General features: G+C 39.0%; 3 protein-coding genes across 4 annotated transcripts; all 3 read left to right on the top strand.

Moving 5' to 3' along the window:
- Window positions 1–8: 8 nt before the first annotated feature.
- LOC127378008 (uncharacterized) lies at window positions 9–1815 on the top strand. Its single transcript, XM_051426452.1, has 2 exons — window positions 9–111; window positions 710–1815. Exons 1-2 carry the CDS (start codon window positions 16–18, stop codon window positions 1442–1444), a joined length of 831 nt encoding a protein of 276 aa, XP_051282412.1. The 5' UTR covers window positions 9–15; the 3' UTR covers window positions 1445–1815.
- Window positions 1816–5217: 3402 nt separating this feature from the next.
- Window positions 5218–10923, top strand: si:dkeyp-110g5.4 (uncharacterized protein LOC561637 homolog). 2 transcript variants are annotated; one of them, XM_051426398.1, is made up of 5 exons: window positions 5226–5317; window positions 6239–6481; window positions 6893–7469; window positions 8329–8463; window positions 9782–10923. In XM_051426398.1, the coding sequence occupies exons 3-5, from the start codon at window positions 6906–6908 to the stop codon at window positions 10217–10219; spliced, it is 1137 nt and encodes a 378-aa protein (XP_051282358.1). In that variant the 5' UTR covers window positions 5226–5317; window positions 6239–6481; window positions 6893–6905; the 3' UTR covers window positions 10220–10923. The 2 variants fall into 2 exon arrangements, with proteins under 2 accessions (XP_051282357.1, XP_051282358.1); XM_051426397.1 differs by lacking the exon at window positions 6239–6481 and having other exon boundaries at window positions 5218–5317.
- Window positions 10924–13281: 2358 nt separating this feature from the next.
- Window positions 13282–19137, top strand: igf3 (insulin-like growth factor 3). Its single transcript, XM_051426464.1, has 4 exons — window positions 13282–13335; window positions 15274–15418; window positions 18093–18280; window positions 18914–19137. Exons 1-4 carry the CDS (start codon window positions 13291–13293, stop codon window positions 19133–19135), a joined length of 600 nt encoding a protein of 199 aa, XP_051282424.1. The 5' UTR covers window positions 13282–13290; the 3' UTR covers window positions 19136–19137.
- Window positions 19138–21854: the final 2717 nt, after the last annotated feature.

Below are 21854 nucleotides of genomic sequence, written 5' to 3'. Positions count from 1 at the left end.
ACCCCCCCCCAAAACATGGGGAGAAGGGAAGTTAATGTAGAAACAGAACGGCCAGCTGATCTCAGCAGTGGAATATGCTCGGGAATAGAGAAGAACACCCACAAAACGGAGGTGAGTGAACTTCTGTTGATCATTACTTTGGAATACTCTTTAATAGAAATGTTTTCAAGCAGGATATTAAGATATTTAACTGCACAGTTACTGTGGAGCACTCATAGTTTCCAGTAGGGATGTGCACAATTAATCGACTAGTCGGTTAAACGCTGTTAATCTAACTAGACGACACCAGAAATACTGGTCGGTTAAACTAATATATTTTATTAATGTACAACACTGGTTAATTGCATCCTTACACAGCCACCTGCTACTAACCAGGAAAACAGCAGTCCCCATCCCTGCACTAATGCCACCGCTGGTTTTAGGTAGGGATGGGGATCTAGACCTGGTTCTATAAGGACTTGAAGTTTCTCAAAACCTGAAAATCAATAAAGTCAGAGCTTATCAATACTGGTGTCGAGACTAGGGGGTCCTACAACGTTATGTCTCTCTCAGAGACGAGAGTCATGTCATTAAGATCAAATCAGTGATGCACAAAAGTTTTGGAATTCAGTTGAACTGCCTGCCAGGTTAAAGGGTTAGGCCGTAGCATCGTAGTCTTGTTTGTATATTGTTTGTATTTTAAAGAGTGTTTTTTTTTTTCTTATTGCAGAGCTCTATAAATCCTGTAACAAGTTGGACATCTTCACCAGCGCCAAAACCCTGTCAAATGTCCGACCATATCCTGCGGTGGATGTTTAGGATAACAGCTGATGTGAGAATTTGCCTGCAGAGGATTGATGAAGCCCCAGGCTGGTTGAAAGAGAAAGAACCTTTTTTACAGGACGTTTACAGTCTGCAAGAAACTGACAGCGACAAGTCAGGTCTCAATAATGTCAGACGATGGAAAGTGCTGACTGGACAGGAAGTGTCAGCAGACCCTCACACACATACTGGACCTCTCAAATGCTCACACTTCAAACTAAACACAAAACCTCTGTCTGCTCTGAAATGCCGTTCAGGCCAGAATTCACTCAAGGGAACGTCACATGATGTTGAAACTGAGCCAGTGATTGGCTACGTGGAACCCATAGACGAGGATTTCCTCAGCACAGATGAAAATGTCATCCCCAGCTCACAGGACACAGACGCCCGGACACAGACTGCGACTTGTGTGGATCTGAACACGAACACAAGAAGGGTGGGAAGAACAAGGAAGCGCACAATGTGTCCATGTTGCATCCCCGGTACTCAATATCCTGCAGTGAAGTCCAGCGCCAAGTCAGTAGAGCCAGAAAAGTGGGCACGGACGACAGAGCAGACGAGTAGAAAAGGCGGAAAGCAAGACAGAAGAGCTTCTGACGGAGGGAGAGGCAGCTTTAGAACTGATGAGAAACAGCAAAGATAATAAGAAAATCCAATATTTCAGACTTTAATATTCTAACATAGATGTTACAAAGGTAATGGATTTATTTTAGTATCTAAACTGTCATTGCTACTATTTATGTCATTAGAATTAACAAGGACTAACACAAGTATCACGCTGGCTGGAATATGAATGCCTCTAGTTTAACAGAGGTTGGATTAAAATTCAGTAATCTGAATTGTAGGTGTAAAAAATGTTTTATTTTAAATATGATTTTGTCAGGTCCCATTTGATTGGATTATTGAAGTCAACTTTAGTTGTATAAAGTTGCATTTTTCAGTCTCCCTTGTGTTTTTGTGAAAGATTTGTGTCGATCATGCTGTAAAAACAAAATGAAACAGACATTGAACCAATACCAATTTTCCTTCCTATCCTTCGTACCTTTTTACCAGTATGGGTGTTAAATTGCATTCATAATGGTCTTGAAAGTCTTAAGAGCCGAGAAAGATATAAAGACGCTTTGGGTTGAAGGCTTGAAGACGAGTCTCATTCCCAGGGTCCCAAAGCGTCTGTATTTGACGACCTGGGAATGAGATCTTTCTTGGCTCTGATTGGTTGTTTTCATTCAGGCTCAACGGATTAAATACCATTAGGAGCACTAGGAAGAGCCAGAGGAACCTGATCAATTCACAGATGGCCTATCTCAGGTACTACTGTCAGGATATAGTGAAAGTTTTAGCAAATATGACAAAAAATGTTTCAATAAAAATGACCTGCTGCAGCTTTAATTTAAAAAAAAATCTTATATCAGGTGTAATATTGTAGGGACTGTGAGGCTCTCCAAATAACAGGGAGAGTAGGCAGAATATTCATTATACTCCCAGAATGCACCACATGGTGTTGACTGACACTTGCACGTGTGACACACCAGGTTTCCCGCTGTGAAACTAGAAGGCCGCTGTCTTCTGCCTTAAAGGTTACTTTGATTAAAAATCTTTAAGAAGCAGCACTGCGAAGTGTCAGAGGCGCTGAAGAAGCAACCTGTATCCAATCCACACTGACTGCTAGCTCCATTTCAGGCCACCAAACAATACCACTAAAACAAGTGCTTGGTTGTCAAAATCCAAATCATCTCAATTCAAAGTCTACTTCCTAGATTTTTTGAAGACTATGAGATGCAGTTAAAAGCTCAGAAAAAACTATTAAGAGGATGTTGAGTTGAGATTAAGATAATCATATCAGCCAAATATTTTCCCATCACTGAAAAGCTTTATATGCTGATAGTTCAACTGGTGGTCTTGAACAATGGTGTTTACTGTAGTTCAAAGGAGAAGAGAGGAGAGAAATAGACGTATATGATCCTGGCCGAGTCTCGGATCAGTTTTTTTTAGTAATTTTCTATTTATCAGCATAGTTGTTTTTTTGTTTTTTTTATAAAATAAATGTAAAACTTTATATTTTTATTATTAAATTATATTAAATTAATTTTTATTCTAAATTAACTTTGGCTCTGACGCACTCTGTAGTCTTGCTCAGTGTCCCGCCCACAGTACTACCTGATTGGTTACACGTCACAAGTACAGTAATAATGTTTTTTAAGATAACGTTGAAAAGTTGTCTTTGCAGCATTTAATTAAACATATGCTTAAAGTACTCAGATCTTGTACTTAAGTAAAAGAAGCAATACCACAGTGTAAAAATACTGTTACAAGTAAAAGTACAAAAGTATTAGCATCAAAATATACTTAAAGAAAAGTGCAGAATGGACCATTTTATGTATATTATGTATTAATATCATTTATATTATATTATTGGATTGAAATTATTGATACATGAATGTGATTATTAATGTTGCAGCTGGTAAAGGTGGAGCTCATTTGGATTACTTTATAGTGCGAGTAGCTTAATCCATAATAAACATCATCCTTTATTAGTTGATTTATATGTTGTATTAATAATGTGAATCTGCAAAGTAACTTAAGTTATCAAATTAAAGTAAAATATCTGCCTCCAAAATGTAGCGGAGTGGGAGTATAAAGTAGCATAAAATGGAAATACTCAAGTAAAGTACCTCAAAGTGTACTCACAGACAGACTACTAATAATCAATTCAATTCAGTTATATATTATATATATATATTGTTTAGCGCCAATTCATAACAGAAGTTATCACAGGACACTTCTCAAATAGAGCAGGTCTAGACCGAACTCCTTATAACATTATTTACAGAGACCCAACAGTACCACCATGAGCAAGACCTTGGTGATGGCAGCAAGGAGAAACTTTCTTTTAAGAGGCAGAAACCTCGGACAGACCCCGGCTGTAGGTGGGTGGTCGTCTGTCTCGACCAGTTGGGCTTAGAGAGAGAGAGAGGGGGGAGAGAGAGAGGTGGGTGGTAAAGGAAGAAAGACAGAAACAAAGGTGCACAGCCAATCTATCTGTATCAGCCCTGACTACCAATGATTTCACAGTGGAGGAAGTTGAACTACAGCTAAACTGATCTAGAGAAGTCTAGTTTGGTTAACTAAAGCTACTGAGAGAACAGTCCAGATGGTGGTGACAAAAAGCTTAAGCTTTTTGTGTTTTTAGTTTGTCTGTTTTTAAACAAAAGAATATCAAGCAAAGCAAAATGATAATTCATAGTGGCTGTATAACACATTTAAGGGAAATGGTTTTGGATGGAAGATAAAATCAGAAGAATATGACATTAAAGAGCCTAGTTTTAATTCCCCAATAATGAGTGCTCCCCCATGGCTTTTTCCCAGGGCTAAAGATGATTTTAGTATCATGGAGCTAAAGAAAGGTTGGGTGGAAAGTGAAATAGGATGGCTCAAAAGATCCAAATGATCATATAGGAACAGGAGTATATATATCCCACGATTCCACATTCAGTTTGGGAATAAATGATGGATTTATACAGCTGAGATGTTGGCAGGGATTGTTGGTCTGGGAGAGTGGAAGAGATGAGACCAGACAGGGTGGTGCTGTGTATTGACTCTGCAGCAGGACTTTTTAATGGATTGTTTAATAGAATATAGTATTTTTCTATCATATAATTATATATTATATTTAATTTTATTACTCTAGACTAATGTAAACTAGATCCTGTCCTACATACTCTGTGCTGTAGGTGGCGGTATGCACATAAAAGATGATTGCAATTTGCCAAAATGTATATAAATTAGAAACGGAAAAGATAAGTTGTAGGCAAATAAAGATGAATGGAGAGTTCTTCAACTGAAAATGAGGAGAAAATAAAACTTATTCTTATATTGTTATAATATTGTGATGAGAGGACTTTTAATATGAAGAACACAGGTCTACTGTTTCGATCTTCACAGAAAGAAAAATTAGTGCTTCTTCAGGCCTTCAGAATAAAAGTGGGCAATTCAATTTTTTACAAATAGTTGAAATCATGCAGTTACAAGGCAGGGGAGAACAGTCTGAATATCTAATTGCCATACCCACTAAATAATCCAGAAAATAATAAAAGCTTTATGCTATACTTCCCTTGTTATCTACTGTGGCTGCAAGCAGCAGTCAGAGGTGTCTAGTGGAGGGAGCTAGCAGAAGGGTGTAGTTACATTGTGAATGAACAGCCTTTATGCGCCATTATACACCTCCTGACCTGAGCCTGACATAACATTAATAAATAATCTGTGGTGGTTAAGGAAAAAAAGAGCGCATGCCATTAAAGTCAGTCATCTACTGTACAACATTTTGAGGTTAAAATAATGCACAAGTAGTGACACTTTGAAGATAAAGAACAAGGGTGACTATGACATAACTGTACAATGTACATTTTTAACGCTCTTATTCTGAAGAGCATGGCCCGGAAGCACTGTTTGCTTTGCAATGAAATGAAACTGCAACTGAACAGTGGGGATCTTTAAAGCTGGCGGATGTTTCATCAAGGTATGAGCAGCAACATATGGCCTTTCTGATCAAAGTATGACTGCTATTGTTTGGGACGACTGTTTGACATCATGTAGTTCGTCGGTGACGATAACATTTGTTATTATGGAACCAGCAACCTCAATTTTCCGTGTCGTTGCTAACTTTAGGTGGCTAGTTGGCATCGCCGGACTAATCCTCTAACGTAAATCGGTAGAGCTCGTAGGCTCGTGTGCTTTGATTGTAGCGCGTGTCGTTTCTGCGCATCGCACGCGACATAGCTGTTCACGAGCTCTTTCGTCAAACATATAACAGACGAAGATGACGAGGCACATCAGGCGCCCTATCTTTAGTGTTGCTTTATGGACTAAATGCATTGACATTAAGCAAAATGGTGTCTGTTCAAAAGCAATGGAGGTAAAGAAAGAAAGGGCTGGCTTCAGCTGCATTATTTTCTATATAGAAACATTAACGTAGGAGTTGAGCTTTAGTGTCATGGGTAGGACTGCCTAAATGAGACACTCTTCCGTTAGGAGTTTACCGACTGATGTGTTTCATAAGCTTTCTCACAACGGACAATGTTTTGTTAGAAATACACCCTTTTCACAGCAGACATTTTGACATAAAATTGTAGGGGAAACGCGTGACAAATGGTAAGTATTAAGGCTCACTTCCGTTTAATGTAGCAGAGCCTTTCCGGTTAATCGAATCTTAGTATCATTGGTAACACATGTGTTTACCCTAGTTACCCCTAGTAGTACACTAGTTCGTGTCAAAATGGCTGCTGTGGAAAAAGCTCTATAGGGAAATAATAGCTATCTCACAGTTAAAGGCCCAGTGTGTAACATTTAGGAGGGCTATTGTCACAATATAATATATGTATGTTTTCAGAAAGTGTATAATCGCCTGAAAATAAGAACCATTGTGCTTTTGTTTCCTTAGAATGAGCTGTTTTTAGCTACTGAGGGAGCAGGTCGTCTTCCCCAAAGGCCGCCATGTTGAACCGCCATGTTTCCACAGTAGCCCAGAATGGACAAACCAAACACTGGCGGTAGATAGGGTCCTTCCCTTTGTGCCCCCATCGTAGTCTCTCCGATACACTGAGCTGTGTTCAGTTGGTTGCAGTCTGCAACTTTACTGCTAGGTGCCACTGAACCCCTCACACTGGTCCTTCAGTCTGCTCAGGTGTGTCCAACCACCCAGCACTACTCTGTAGCAGCTGGCTTCAGTTACAAAGGAACCACTCAGTGCCTGTTATCAGCTTAAGATCACAGTACTATCTTCTTCTATTTTTTAACAATTACACAAATGAAAAAGACAAAACAGTCAAAATAATAAAATGAAAAGTAAAGAATAATCATAACTTGTAAACTAATAATTGCAACAACTGTTGTGTTTAGCCAGCTAATGTAGTATATGAGTATAAGTAATTATGGTTCCCATCTCCAAATTTAATTTCAGAACACCTGTACTGAGCATGGAGCAAATAATGGGAACTGTTGAGGTTACTAGGCGTTATCTATAAAAATCAGTGTTTATAAAACTACCTGTAATGGAGCATGTGCCTTAACTGATAAACTCTCAATGCATTCACAGGGAAATACACAGCATGGAACTCTTTGAAAGTCTGGAAATCTACATCCCAGTGGAGGCTGAAGTGAAAAGCATTTGTCTGTGGAGTTTACCAAACTCAGTGCTCAGACGAATGGGCCTCCCCCTGTCTGACGCAGAGGGCTGCAGGACGCTCACAGAGTCTCCAGAGGGCATATGGATTTGTCCAGCGGTCCTACGGAAGAAAGGCCAGAAACCTTCCCACGCAAGAAACAGTGTGATAGAAAATGTGTCCTCGCTGATGGCAAAAGAGTTTCGAGCTGCACCAGGTCCCTTCCGGATGTCTTTTGTCGCCTCCAACCACGCAGCTTACAAGGTATTGAAGGACACCATGCCTGGGAAAAAGGTCGCTGCAAACACATCTCCCCTCTCCCACCTGTCTCCGGGCTCAGTTCCCCTGACCTACCAAAATGCTGCTGTTGTCATCTACCACGGACGCATTTACCTGTCCATCAGGAAGCCCAATCACAGCCGGAGTCGACGAGAGACACGTGAACCACAGCCAGCTTCAAAGTCCTCCTTTCCCTCAACATCAGACGTGTCAGCTAAAAGCCAGACGAAGGTAACATGACATTTTAGTTGGTGATTACATTCAAGTTAAAGCAACAAACCAGTACAACTGCAAAGGACCATGGCGGGTCACTTGACAAGTATGACTTTAGCCTTGAAACAAGATTACAAGTGTACAGCCAGACTAGCAGCTCAGAGAGGCTGGGCACACTGGTGCTTTGTCAGCGAGCTAAAATGCTCACAATTACACTGTTAACATGTTGATGTTTAGCAGTCTTTACTATCTTAGTTAGCAGAGATATTTCAGTCTGGACTGAGGCAGTGGAGCAGCTGACAATAATAATATGTCATTATTATAGCTACACAACTCGGGTGGCTATACAGCACCTGGTTAGAGACCCTGGACTTCTTGTAGTGGTATCAAAAATAGCAGTAGATGTTCACTTGCAGGGTGAATCCTAATGTTTCTGGTGACCCCCTGACTATTAAAGCTGCAGTAGGTAACTTTGATAAAAATACATTTTTGTTATATTTGATGAAACCTTCCCTATATCCTGGTTCTAGTGCTCCTTATGGTATTTTCAAGAATCAACCGGACCTTGGTTGTTTTCATGTAGGCCTGGTAGATTCCTACAAATAGCATTAGGAGCACTAGGAGGAGCCAGAGGAACCTGATTGCACTCCATTTCGGTCTTCAGAGAATCAGTCAGTTCTGCTGTTGTGGGAGGATTTTTAGGTGTGGGCCCAGACACCACCCCTGGGTCAATAATAGCTCTAATAATAGCTAAATTGTCAGTATGTTTGTTAAAAACCTAACAACCAGATATACAGCTTAGATGTTTTGCTGTTCCTTTTTCAGAAAGATTTTGTGTGCAGTAACATTTATGTGTGACCTGTGTATCCTCCTGCAGCACCAGTCCCCCCAGGCTTCTCTTCAACCCGCAAACAAACAGTTACAAAGGAAGAGACTGCGTATCCCTTTGCCCCAAACCTCCCCAAAACAGCCAAAGGTGGTTCTTACAAAAACAGACTCCACCACAGATCAGGTGAGTTTAACAATAATAATAATAATAATAATAATAATAATGACAACTTTATTTGTAAATCATTTTACTTTAATATAGTTCCAAAATGTTTTAACAAATCACAAAAATGAACACAAAAGAACAAAAAAACAAACATACATGTCAATTGATTGCCAGCTTTAAAATGTGCATCTTAGCTGACGTTTGATATATCATATATATATATATATATATATATATATATATATATATATATATATATATATATATATATATATATAATATCTATCATACGATGATAGAAGCAGTGGTTTGAGCCATACTACAGACAGGCAGTTTGAATAACGTTCCTTCTGACACACTCTCCCCCGCGCTCCCTTTAATACCACTCCCCATCTGAAAGCATAAACCCATGTATTTTTCTGTTTCATTACTTAATGAAAATTCCATCTAAGACATGTTACTGGCTAAGATAGGCCTGTATATTAGATTGTAATCAGCCCCTCCAGTATTTCGCAGGCTATTTTGTGATAGTTAAAATTACTGTTTTAACAGCAGGTTTTTTTAAAAAAATGTCAATGTATGTTGCAATGTTTTGAAATTTGCAAAAATAGGCAACTTGTTCCAGTGGGAATCAAATGTCACTGTTTTTGGAGGGTAAATGTGAGACGTTCATGTGGCACACGTCTGCATGGTACGTATCTTCACAACTAGACAAGGAAGTGTGTAAGTTTGGTTACATATGATTGAACAGGAAACTACAGTGATTGATTTGCAAGGCCATGCAGGATTGACTGAATTTACTTTAATTGTTGGGATCGCAACTTCCTGGAGAGACTGTGCAATGTGCATGGACTGATGGAATTGTATAGGGATGCACAATACAGATAAATGATCTTCGCTAATGGGATATTAATATTATTATAAATGATCAGGATAATTAAATTACAGCGGATAAATTATCAGTTGACATTCAACTGTAGTCCAAACCCTCTTTATTTACTGTCATAAATGACAAAGTCCTTACATTTGACCACATCGATCATAACCAAGGATAGGGGAAGCAACTAATACAAAAGGATCCGAGTTGAATTCTAGTGAAAGAAAGCGCAGCACAATAGCATCAACAGCAAACCCATTTATTTTCCCTACTTAAATCCTATAAAACATAGTTTCACTCCAAATCTTTTCCCCAGTCACCCCCCCAACCCCACCCCTACCCCCGCAGTGGCACCATGCAATGCAGTTTGAGATATGCCAGTGTGGATCATGTACCATTACTATGAATCCCAACAAATGAACATGAGCCTTATGTAACACTACTTTGTTTGTCGTTCAGGAGCTGCTAAATCCCAAGAAGAAACACACCACCCCTAAAGTAACACAGAGTGAAAACAGAAAGCATGTTACGCACAAGGGAAGGGACGTACCCTCATCCAAGACTGCAGCGGAAGCCACAGCCTCGGAGCCAGCTTGGTTTCAGCCCCAGGCGGAGCAGGGGAAGGTGGCCGACGACGGCGGTGAGATACAGGACCTGGGCGATGAAGAGAGCGCCAATCAAAATGTAGACGGCAATCTAAAAGCTGACTGTGGGGAACCTGACAGCATTGTAGAGCAAAGTAGTGGCCAGAGCTGGACCAGGAGAGAGTCCCAGGGTGCAGCTTCCACTTCACTGCAGCACGACTTTGAGGAGCTGGCGCAGGAGGAGATGATCGCTCGAATGAAGGCCAAACTCAGACAGAGTGAAGCAGCTCTCAGCAACCTGCACTCGTCATAGTTACGGCTCAGTCACAGTGGACGGCAGTGACGAGGCTTCCGTTCCCCATGAAATAAACTCCCTTTTAAAATTAGGGTCACATCCTCAAACTGCTGAGGGAACTCAGTGCAGTCAGTGCAGAAATGACAGACTGAGACTAATGGAGACTAAGACGCTAGGGCCACCAACAGCACACTTTACACAAGGCCTCGCGGCTGTTGAGGCTCTAAGAATAGCAAAATAGAAAAATAGTTGCACCCTGACTGCTGCAGAACAAAGGATATCGTCATCTGGCTTTATTCCACACACGTCACACTTGACAGAACCTGGCGTCGGAGACTCGGCTGCATTAGTAGCGTGCTATTAGCAGCTAATGTAACCTGCAGCAGGCCAGAGGTCTCATCAGATTGTTTTTATTTTCAAATGCCGGCTCAAATTTATCAAACTTCACACAGCTCCCTCGTGAGTCACTAAAGGCTTTGACTGTGTGTGATCTTTTCCTTTATAAGCTGGGCACATCAAATGATTATTTTCGGGGCTTTACTATTATCTGACTATGTTGAGAAATTGTCGACCTATTGGGAACGTTTTAGTTTTAGAAGGATTAGTGTAACATTACTCTGCTTTGTTGTGGGACGCCATTGACTTTTACAAATGATATTTCATAGGCTATATTTCTGTTACTGCAGATATCTCTGTCAGCAATAAAGAAAAGAGTGAGTGGACAGCGTTGTGAGTTTGTTCTCATTTAAAGGAGCAGTTCACATTATGTCACTGATCATCTGCATCCACCTGCTGCTCACATGTAGGCCTGCAACTAACATTTATTTTAATTATTGATTTATCTGTCATCAATTAATAAATAATTTGTTTGGTCCAGAAAATGTCTTGTTTTCTCCACAACCCATTTCTTAAAAAATGACTCAATTAATTCAATAGTTGACAGCATTGATGATTGATGACAACACACATCAACCAAGTAATTGTTGCAGCTCTACACACACATTGTGTGAAAATGTGTTATTGTGTCCTTTCTACCCTAAATTCAGACTTAAAACGATTAAAATCCAGTTTTGTTTGTTAAAATCAAAGTAATGGAATATTTCCAGCTGCTGAATGTTTCCGTCTTCCAAGTTAGTTTCCTCCACAGTTACAAAAATGAATCCAAGGATGTGATTGGATTGTTGGATTTCAAATCAGTAGGTGATAACAAAAGTAATGTTGTTACTCATTTTTTTGTTGGTGGGGGTTAGGAAAGTAATTTTTTTTTTATTATTACTAACAATGAGTTACTGCCCAACACTGCAAACACTGCATTTGGTAGCTGATCTGGAGCATGCAACAGCATCACACTTCTTCTGCAGGATCTATTTCAATGAGCCTGAATGAGGGAAGGAAAACTGATTACAAAGTAAATACACTGTTGCTCCACAAATTTATCCAGAGGCCTGAAACCAAGTTTGTAATTTTCACCAATGAGTTAGCACAATTCTAGAAGCATTTTTGCTTTGACTTCATATACAATCACATGACCACTAAAACTCAATATTTTCCAAATCAACACCAGTGTGCTACTTGCTCATTAGCAAACAAATAAGCATAATAAACATTCTACAATATGTGACTTTGTTCCAAGTCCCTCCACTCTTTTTAGTTTGTATCTGTAACCTTGGAACAAGAATCACAGAGGCACAATAATGACCTCCTCACACATTCACCCACAGCTGATAGATATTTAACTTCCTGATGCACCACATTATCTTTGATAGTTTTAGTCACTACAGAGATTACAGGCATTTTTTTGAAGAACTGAAGATTTAAATGAAGAAAACACAACTAAATACAGAAAGCACACAACAGCAATGAATTTAAAAAATGGTGTAGAGGGGGAACTAAAAAGTGATGCACACAACCGCACACACAATGTGTAGTTATCTTTTGTTGCTCATAAAGTTACTGAAGGTGATGGTGTAGGACAATTAAGCAATGGCAGTAAAAAAAAAAACAATTGTATAAATCATTTGCTCATTTCCATTGAAGCTACAGTAGGTAACTTTTATAAGAATAACTTTTTTTTAAATTTTTACCCCCTACGTCCCTGTCAAGGCTGCTCTACTTCTCCTGCTGCCAAATCAGCAGCTTTGAATACCTGCAGCAGAACAGCTGTAAACACAACGACAAGTTGCCCAGCTAACATCCAGCACTTACCCTGGACCAATAACACAACATCTGAAAGCATCAGCAGCTGACAGCATCTGCTGTCACACAAGAAATGACCATACAGTACAAACTGACTCCTTGAATTCCCACTACTATATCATACTATACTATACTATACTATACTATACTATATAAAATGCAAACAGCAGTTTCTATACATTTTTATATTATCTTTGTTGTTTGCAGCCAAACAACAAATAAAGCCCTAAACTTAACAACATTTGCATATTCATAGATTCTGGAATTTTCACTGGGATAGAAGGAGGAGATTGATTTTTAAGGATTTTAATGTGGAAATCAGGCACACATTATTGTTCCAAGCAGACCATTTGAATATATGTCTTAATTATGTCTGGAGGGGAGCTTTAAGTATGTGGTTGAGTTTTCTGTTTTTGGTCGTGTTTCCACTGTACACTATTCACAGCGTTGTACAGTGTTCAGTGGGTCTTCACCTTAGAGGTGTTTCTGTTATTTTGTCCACCCCATTTCTGTCAATCTTTTCTTCTTAAATAATCTTTAGTAATAATTTTTAATCTCAAATATTAAAATCCACACTGACACCACCAACAAAAACTGTCATAAAGGGAGCTTTAGTTACCGGACTTTAGGTGTTTTTGAATGGACCATATAAACTGGCGTAAAGTTGCTTCCAGCCTTCAAATATGGATATCATGTTTGTGACTGTGATAAATATCCTGTTACACACATGGTAGGTACAAGTTTGTCCCAGTGACAGTATGTTAAATCGCCTGATATGAGTTCCGGATGAGATTTGAGTGGGAAGCAGTGCGAGGGGTGGAGGGAGGAAACCTCCCCTCCTGCCGTCCAGCTATAAGACTGCAGATCTCCTGAAGTTGGTCCACACAGACAGGATGCACTCCTCATGCTGCCCCTCTGCCAGAGCACAGACACTGAAGGTAAGACCTGTTGTCACTCCGTTGAGTTGTGCAGGGAAATACTTCTCATCGTAGAATTGAAATGATTTGTTCATTGTCAACATAGAACCAGTTGGTTTCTGCTCTTCTCTGTGTCCTCTCTAGTAATGTTATGTTTTATTGGTTGAATCGTTTTCTGTTAATCCCTAGAAAGGAAGTGATTGTAAGGTTCTCCGTTTCATTTGGTCATTTGGTTCTAATAATAGGGAATGTGGAGAAAAAACTGAAGTGGTATACTTATTTTAAGTACTTTTAATGCACAGCAGGTAAACTTAATGTGCACAAATGAGAAATTTGTCTACAGAGAAACATACAATTCAACATACTGTATATGGAGACATAAGATCCTAATGAAAAATAGTAATGAATGGATACTAAGATTCAAAGAGTGTGATTCCTTCTTTCAAAAAAATGCTTGTAACCACAGAGAACTGCCTCAGAACTTTGTTTTATATATAATCAGCCCCAAATAAGAGTTCTGTCCAGGAAACTTTCTAGGAAATTATTAAGAAATTATGGAGCCATAAAACGAACATTTGGGATTTTAACTGTTTCTCAGACAAAACAAGCAGTTTAAGGACATGACTTTAGCTTTGGGAACTGCTGATGGGCAATTTATAACCCGGTGTGAGCTGAGTTCAAAGTCCTCATGGGTTACTTGATATAATGATGGGACAGTGGGAGATTTATAAGACTAATATGTTGTAAATGCTGTATTAATAGATTATGTAGAAAATGAATTAGGGCAGCAAATTTAAAGTTTAAAATTTCTATATTGACCAAAGAAAAAACATTGAATGTCAAGGTCTTGTTTTTCTTTCAAGCATATCTCACTGTCCTTCTCAGTGGACGAACTCTTGATGAGTTGCTCGCTTGTCATATTTCACATCAACAAAATTTTTATTGCATTGGCTGATCCAAAAAGCTAGTTAGCTAGAGCTAGTTGCAGCACTATCTACATTTTATGTACATATACTGCACATTTACTGTACTGTATATCTTCTCTGACACAATATAATGAAATAAGAAATCAAAGAATACATATTTATAGTGCACACATTCTGAAACTTCAAAATCAAAAAAGATAGCATTGATCATCATTCCAGTTCTAAAGAGCAGGCCTAAAGTCAGGAAATACCCAAGGTCAAAGTCCTCCAGTGCAACCTCACACCTCAAATGAAAAATTTGACTCTAGTGCTCCTATTGGTATTGCAAGAATTCACCGGACCTGAACGAAAACAACCAATCAGAGCCAAGAAAGATGGAAAGGTGCTTTGAGTTGGTGGTTGAAGATCAATGATTGTTAAGTCTCATTCCCAGGATCGATATTTGATGATCTGGGAATGAGACTGAACAATCAACTATCTTCCTCTGCTCTGTTGTTTTCATTCAGGCCCAGTGGATTCTTGCAAATGCCGTTAAGAGACCTAGAACGAGCCAGAGGAAGCGTTTTTTCACAGATTATCTGTCTAATGTACTACTGTCAGGATATAGTGAAATTTCATCAAATTTAACAAAGTAATTTTTCATAAAAGTTACCTACTGCAGCTTAAATATGACAGAGAATTTTATTTTAATGCATTTAATGTGTATATGACCTAAGTGTAGCAAGGTCCCTGGCTGGCATGCCTGCTTACTGAACAAAAGCCTTCTAATATAACTTTGGCCAGTGTACAGTAAGTTGACATATAATATTGACTGTAGGAGTTTTGAGTTACAGGCTCAATCAAATTGTCTCTATCTTCATCTGCGGGTGAAGAAATTGCTAGAGTAAAGTCATTCTGAGTTGTCCCCTTAAACCCCACCAGGGCCCTCTGAGTACATTAATTAAATTGTGTTTTGCTTGGACAGAAAGCCCTTCTGTATGTTACAGGCTTTGTGTTAAAGTTGTGTATTAAGAGTTTTTCACCTCCTCCTTAGGTGTTATGTGTTCGGATGTGCATGTTCTACACGGTCCTGTGTCTGACAGGCTGGCCGCTCTCCTCAGAAGCAGCCAGACTCCGCTGTGGATCCGATCTCCTCAGTGACCTCATATTTGTGTGTGGGGATCGTGGAATCTATTTAGGTAAGTCTATATTCATGTTATGTGCTCTTCACTTTTGCATAAATGTCACCTAAGAAGCTTCATATGAGGTATAGAATTTTCTTGTATACAAACGGAAGCTGTGGCCTATGGAAAGTTCAGGAAATCATTGGGATTCATCCTCTGGAAAATGGAAAGCAAGTGAATGCAAATACATTCTTTCAATATAAACAGATAATGTGTTCATAATATGGAGCCAAGATGATGTCTTTAAAGTTTGGCATTAAAAGTAAAATTTGGCATTGAAAACAAAACCTAAACTGAAAAGCGCCGGGATTGAAACACAAAAAGTTTTATTGACACAAAAGTTCCACAGAAAAATAAAACACAGACATTAAAAAATAGCTTCTTTTTATATTTATTGCATTTTGATGTGTTTCATGTCTGTCTTTTTTCAGTAACAGGATTTTTTTTATTCTGACTCCACCGTGGTTTCCTAACCCTATGTAATATGCATACTAAGTAGAGAATGTCTCTTCCTTTATCAGCCGTTTGAAGATTGTCATTGAAAAAACATTGAAATGCAGTGATATAATAAGTTTTATAGTTAATTCAATTAAAATGTTTTGTTCCAATAAGTGTTTCAATGCCACATCTTATTTTCAAGGCCAAAATTTAAGGTTTAAAGCTTCATATTATGAACACACTTGGATCCAGTATTGAACCTTGAGGCTTGCACAATGACACGCTTAAGTTAGGGGCCATCTTAAAAGTGCATGCAAAATGGCCAAGAAAGCCTCTCCTATTTTAGTTGATAGATTTTGAATTATTTGTGATACACACTTCGAACAAACTTCATTTTATCTGGGCCTCGTCCCTCTGCATGTGCAACCTCCAAAAAATGTTTTAAAATAGGCTAGGGCCTTTCTGTGTGGAGCTTGCATGTTCTCCCTGTGCCTGCGTTGGGTTTCTCTGAGTGCTCCTGTGGGTTAGGTAAGTTGCCTGTATATGTGAATGTGAGCATGAATGATTATTGGTCTCTAGTGTCAGCCCTATCATTGATTGATGACCTGTCTAGGGTGCACCCCGCCTCTCGCCCACTGTCAGCTGGGATCAGCTCTATCCACCTGCGACCCTCTAAAGGATAAGCTGGTATAGTTTATGGATTGGATAGATCTTGTTATGACAGAAAAGCAGATTGATTATATTTTTTCTGATGCAGAGTTTATTACATAAAAAAAGCTGATAGGACCAAATGCTATCAAGGTTATTCTACCCTGTGTGTTAACACTAGCAGGGATGCATAACACAGATATGGTCATGGTCATCATGTCCACATTAAAATAGTGCAGTAACTTTGAGCAAGTTATCAGCTCCACAACAATAAAACACGTCCTATTCATTTATTTACATGATGACTAGCCACAACACTACTCTTCTGTAGTGTACATCTCAGCAGCGAATGGGACAGACTCAACTTTTAATGTAATATAATATCTTGTGATTGATCTTTTTCGAGCAACATGTAATTCCACTGTTTTATAAAATAGTGGTTCATTAGTGACTTATACATGAGCTGACTGGCACAGCATGTGTTAACTTAATGCCACAAGGCAGCATTTAATTTAAAAAGGTTATTAGCGTTAGACACTGCACACAGAGAATTACCCACAGGCCCTTTCACTTGGTTACCTTTCCCCTGCTCTGGCCAAGGCCACCTTCTCCATCTGCTATCAGAGTGATGGCAATCCACCAAAATGGCAGTGTACTCGCTCACCGGGACACTGTGTCTCAGTGTGTGATAGCTTTATTGTTAAAACACTTGTTATCTGAGACCAGCACAGCTTTCACACTAAAAAACAAAGAAAGGTGCAGAGGGGGAGAAACAGCAGAGAGCCAGAATAACAGAAACCATTCAGAAGGCACAGTGACTTTAATTTCACTGAGCAAAATACAACCTTAAAGCTGCAGTAGGTAACTTTTATAAAAATACATTTGTGATATTTGCTGAAACTTTCACTATATCTAGTTTCTAAACAGTAGTGCATTAGATAGGCTCCTCTGGCTCCTCCTAGTGCTCCTAATAGCGTTTGCAAGAATGCACCATGCCCAAACAAAAACAGCCAATCAGAGCCTAGAAAGATAGTTGATTCTTGAGTGTCATTCCCAGATCGTCAACTATCAATGCTGGGAATGAGACTCAACAAACAACTATCTTCAAGCCACCACCCCAAAGCATGAACATATTCAAACAGGATTTCACATATGGCATCTAACAATGGCAATGTTTGTCTGCCTGACACTTGCAGCCAGAGGGAGATATCTTGTCAACTACCAGCCAGTTTGACATGATTGTCTTTTTTATATTCCCAAAAGAGTTTGAACTGTCCTTTCCTGCCACCGTCAGGAATACATCTTCCCCTAGACCATGACAATGTAGTATCTTGTTGTAAATGCGCACATGTGCACATTCATGCTCCCCAGAGGAGCACACTGAATGTACCCTTTTGATGTTTCTGACTCCTCTAGCACCACTTTCAGGATAAACTTCACTCTTCCAGTGTATGCTAAATATAAAGAGATTTTATTTATCTGTTGCTAGTCATGCAAGTTTTGACTTCAGTGACCTCCTGAGGACATAAGACATAAAGTAAGGAAGGTATTGAGGCTCAAAAGAAAGACAAGAATCTCATGTTTGACATTACTCTCTCTGCAGGTAAAGGTACATGGTCCGGTTACGGTGCTCGGCCCAGAGGGAAGGGGATAGTGGACCAGTGCTGTCGGCCATCAGGCTGTGAGCTTCAGCACCTGGAGATGTATTGCGCTAAACCAAAGAGCCAGGAGCACACCACAGCTTACCCAGCCACCACCACAGCATCTCATATCACCACACAGCTAGCCACGGTAAGCTCAGGCCGTCAAATGCATCTCATGGTCCTCAACAGGGACTGAACTTGGCTCAATTGAAAAATAAAACACTTTGTATAGGGGCAATGAAAGATTGACTTCAGCCTAATGGACTTCTGATGGAAGAAAACCTATTGATGTTGAACCCTGCAGTTTCTAGTACTAGTACTCTACAAGCAGGCCATTCACATACAGTGTCAAAAACCATGCTTGAACCAAGTCTGGAGTTATATTGGTTAAATTACTTGTTTTTACACACACACACACACACACACACACACCCTCCCAAGGACTACCACTGCGATAAATTACAACCACCTGTTATCACATGACCAGAGCTTGATTCCACTAAAATAATTACTACTATACTAAGAGTAGATATGAATTCAGTCTCTCATCAGAGGAATTGGCACACAGTACGACACACAAATATATGAGGTGGAAACTATTCAAAATGTGAGAATAGTTACTTCAATACCTGAAGCAAAACCAAAAGTACACCACAATAAAGTTGATATCCATGATAAATCCTAGCTGATCAGTGCAGCCCCCGCACAGGGCCAAGGTTACCTGCTTCAGCCAAGCTACATGTCCCTGAATCAACTCCTTATTGTTATCTTTGTCTTGCAGGCACAGCAGTTCCAAGCAGTACTTCATAAGAGACTTCTGGAGCACCTGGGGCCTCCCGACAGTCCAAAGAGGGAGGCTTATAGAAAGAAAACACAATCTTCACGTCGACAGAAAAGCGAAGTTTCATCATCACGCCGGAAGACGAACAAACAGAACGCAACTAGCAGACCCCTATCAGCCTCTAGGAGTCCCCTTCAAAGAGTGATGAGCTTTGAATCATGACCTTTCACCTCATGAAAAGCTGAATATTTATAGTTACTGGATTGGACCCAGCGGGTTTGAAACTCTAATGCTGCAAAGAAATTCTCTGCTAAGTAGGGATCACAGTAGTCAGACATCACAAACAGATTTGGAGACAAGCAAAGATTTGCCACGTGCCCCCAATTGGCAGCCATATTGGAGGTTGTCAGCTCCTGGAGTCTGGGCTAGCCACTGTCACACTAGCCTTTGGAACTCAGTGGAATCTCTGACTTAGCCTTTCTTCCATCTGTATTTCTGGAACAAAGTGTCATTACATGTGTAATTAATATAATTATATTGCGTGTTGTTCTCCCTTATCCATTCGTCCATACAAACTCTTTTCTACTGTCATCTTTCGAGTGTTTTTATCTTTAAATGTGCGCACTACTGTGACAGCCATGTCTAGACAAGAAAAGTTGATAAGTCCATTCTGACCATGATAGTGTTGGGCTTGTGGGAAATGGTGTTTGTAAAGGCTGGTAAATGTTAAACAAACAACTACATTACATTGTTTACCATCGTTGTCTACACTGTAAAACATATCTGTAGATTTTACGGTGGAAAAACTGTCAAACCACCACAGTAAAAGACCGTAAACTCCAACTCTAACTTTCGTTAAGAAACACAGTTTCTGCAACAGTAAAACACTGTCATGTCATGGTAAAACCTTTATTTATATTCTATTTAAAGGAATTTATATGGAATTAAATAGTTTATATTACAGATTGTAAAGTGCACAAAAACCATATCATGTTTTTTTATACAGAATTTATATGGTATTTTTATATATTACCATTCTTTTCATGGTAAAAACTTGAATTCATACAGTAAAATATGGAAAGAAAAACAACTTTATCCGTAAAATCAACAGTACTAATATCCTTTTATGTAATAGTAGAAATGTTCTAAAGTTCTGACAACCACAGCTCCCAAGTTTTTACCATGACATTTTTTACAGTGTAGACAAATGGAGTGTACCACATGACGTATGATTTTTAGCAATTTGCCTTATTATAAATGCAACCGTGTGTGTGAGGTTTTCCTACTTCTGGAACTGAATGTGGTACTGCCATTGTGGGTAGCAGATCTTCTCGGCCTGGCAGCCTGGCACAGTGGGTTCGAACACACAATCAAAGATGAAAAGGAAACAAGATGGCTCACTCATATGTGTTATGATGCATTATTTATTTATATTTTTTGAATGTAAAAATTCCTTACTTAGTATTATCATGTGATACTGTGTTACATCACCTGTAATTGCCGGCCCCAAAGCAGATCCAGCAGGCTGAGCACATCTGGTACCTACCCCTGTTCCACTGCAGCAACCTATTAACCAGAGGCTTCTGATAATGTGAACACTAAGACCCTAGTGAGGTTTTGGTACTAGGTTGTGTTTCCATTGTATTTAATTAAAGCAGTAATAATTATTTATTTTATTGTTCATATTATCACCTTGTAAGGTTGTTGTGATGAATATGTTAGCAAAGAGTGACTTATATATATATTTAGCAGTTATGTAGCAACATTAGCATTCATCTGAAGTGGTGTTTGCGTCCACTTGACAAATATAGCTCCGATATTCTTTTAAAATCTCTGTTTTAGCTCTGTTTTTGGTCTCATACCAATTCCTGAGAAAAAATATCTGACTCTTTAGCTGCTAAATGTTCCACTATGTTAACCAGCTAATTGTCTGTTGTTTGGTCCTGGGCAGGTAGTATATAATGGGTTTTTACATGTCATTATGTTACGTTCCAGCAGTGGAAAAGAGCTTTATGGATCAGATTAGTTGATAACATGTCTACTTATATGCTTTATGTCTATGCTAATTTTGACAGAGAGCTAGTCATGACATCACTGAGATACTAACTTGTTAGCCACTGTAGTTAATGATATCACACTAAAAGGATCATATCTATATGTGACACACCTGCAAAGTTTGTGTAGTTTGGAATATAATACACTGCATCTGTTCACATGCATTTTTGACTTTTTATTGCACTTTTAACTGAATGATTGTACATAGACTTACTGTGTGTTTAAAGACATTAGCATGGCAGAATGTAGAAGAAGTTTGTTTGAATGAGTCTTATTTAACAAAAAGTTCTATCTACTTTAGTTATACTTATTTTTATTTTTCAACTATGGTGTTAATTACTTCACATTTTGTGTATGACATGTTTGATGTAATGATTTAAATGCATTCATTATTTATTTCACCATGGCAACATATGGCTATAATAAATAGCAAAAACTTTACAATTGTTTGTGATGTTCATGTGATTTGAAGCAACTGCAGCACGCCATTCTTACAGCACGTTGCTCACAGAGAGGGTTTGAAAGATTTCTAACAATATAACATTTAACACAACCTCGACCTTTTATTTTGACGATCCGCTTCAGTGATTCATTTCATGAACTAATTTTTTTGACATAACTGCAGTCATCTACTCTTTCCAAGAGTTCTGAAGGCCATCTCAGCCCTCTGTGTAGAGCAGCCTGCTGAAACAAATAGCTCTTGTGTGCATAATAAGCCTTATTCTGTGATCAGTAAGTGAATGAAAGAATAGTCTTAGTTTTCTTTGAGAGAAAAGGAGAAAGTAGTTTATTTATTTGAGACTAGGCGGAGTATTGGACATCTTCACTTTTACAGTTTGATGAGTTGGAGCCAAAGACAAACAGCCTATCAATGAAAAATAATAAC

This window comes from Dicentrarchus labrax, unplaced genomic scaffold, assembly GCF_905237075.1.
Source record: "Dicentrarchus labrax unplaced genomic scaffold, dlabrax2021, whole genome shotgun sequence".
NCBI classification, from domain to species: domain Eukaryota; kingdom Metazoa; phylum Chordata; class Actinopteri; family Moronidae; genus Dicentrarchus; species Dicentrarchus labrax.
The sequence above is the reverse complement of the archived record's forward strand: the minus strand, read 5'-3'. Positions and strand labels throughout refer to the sequence as shown.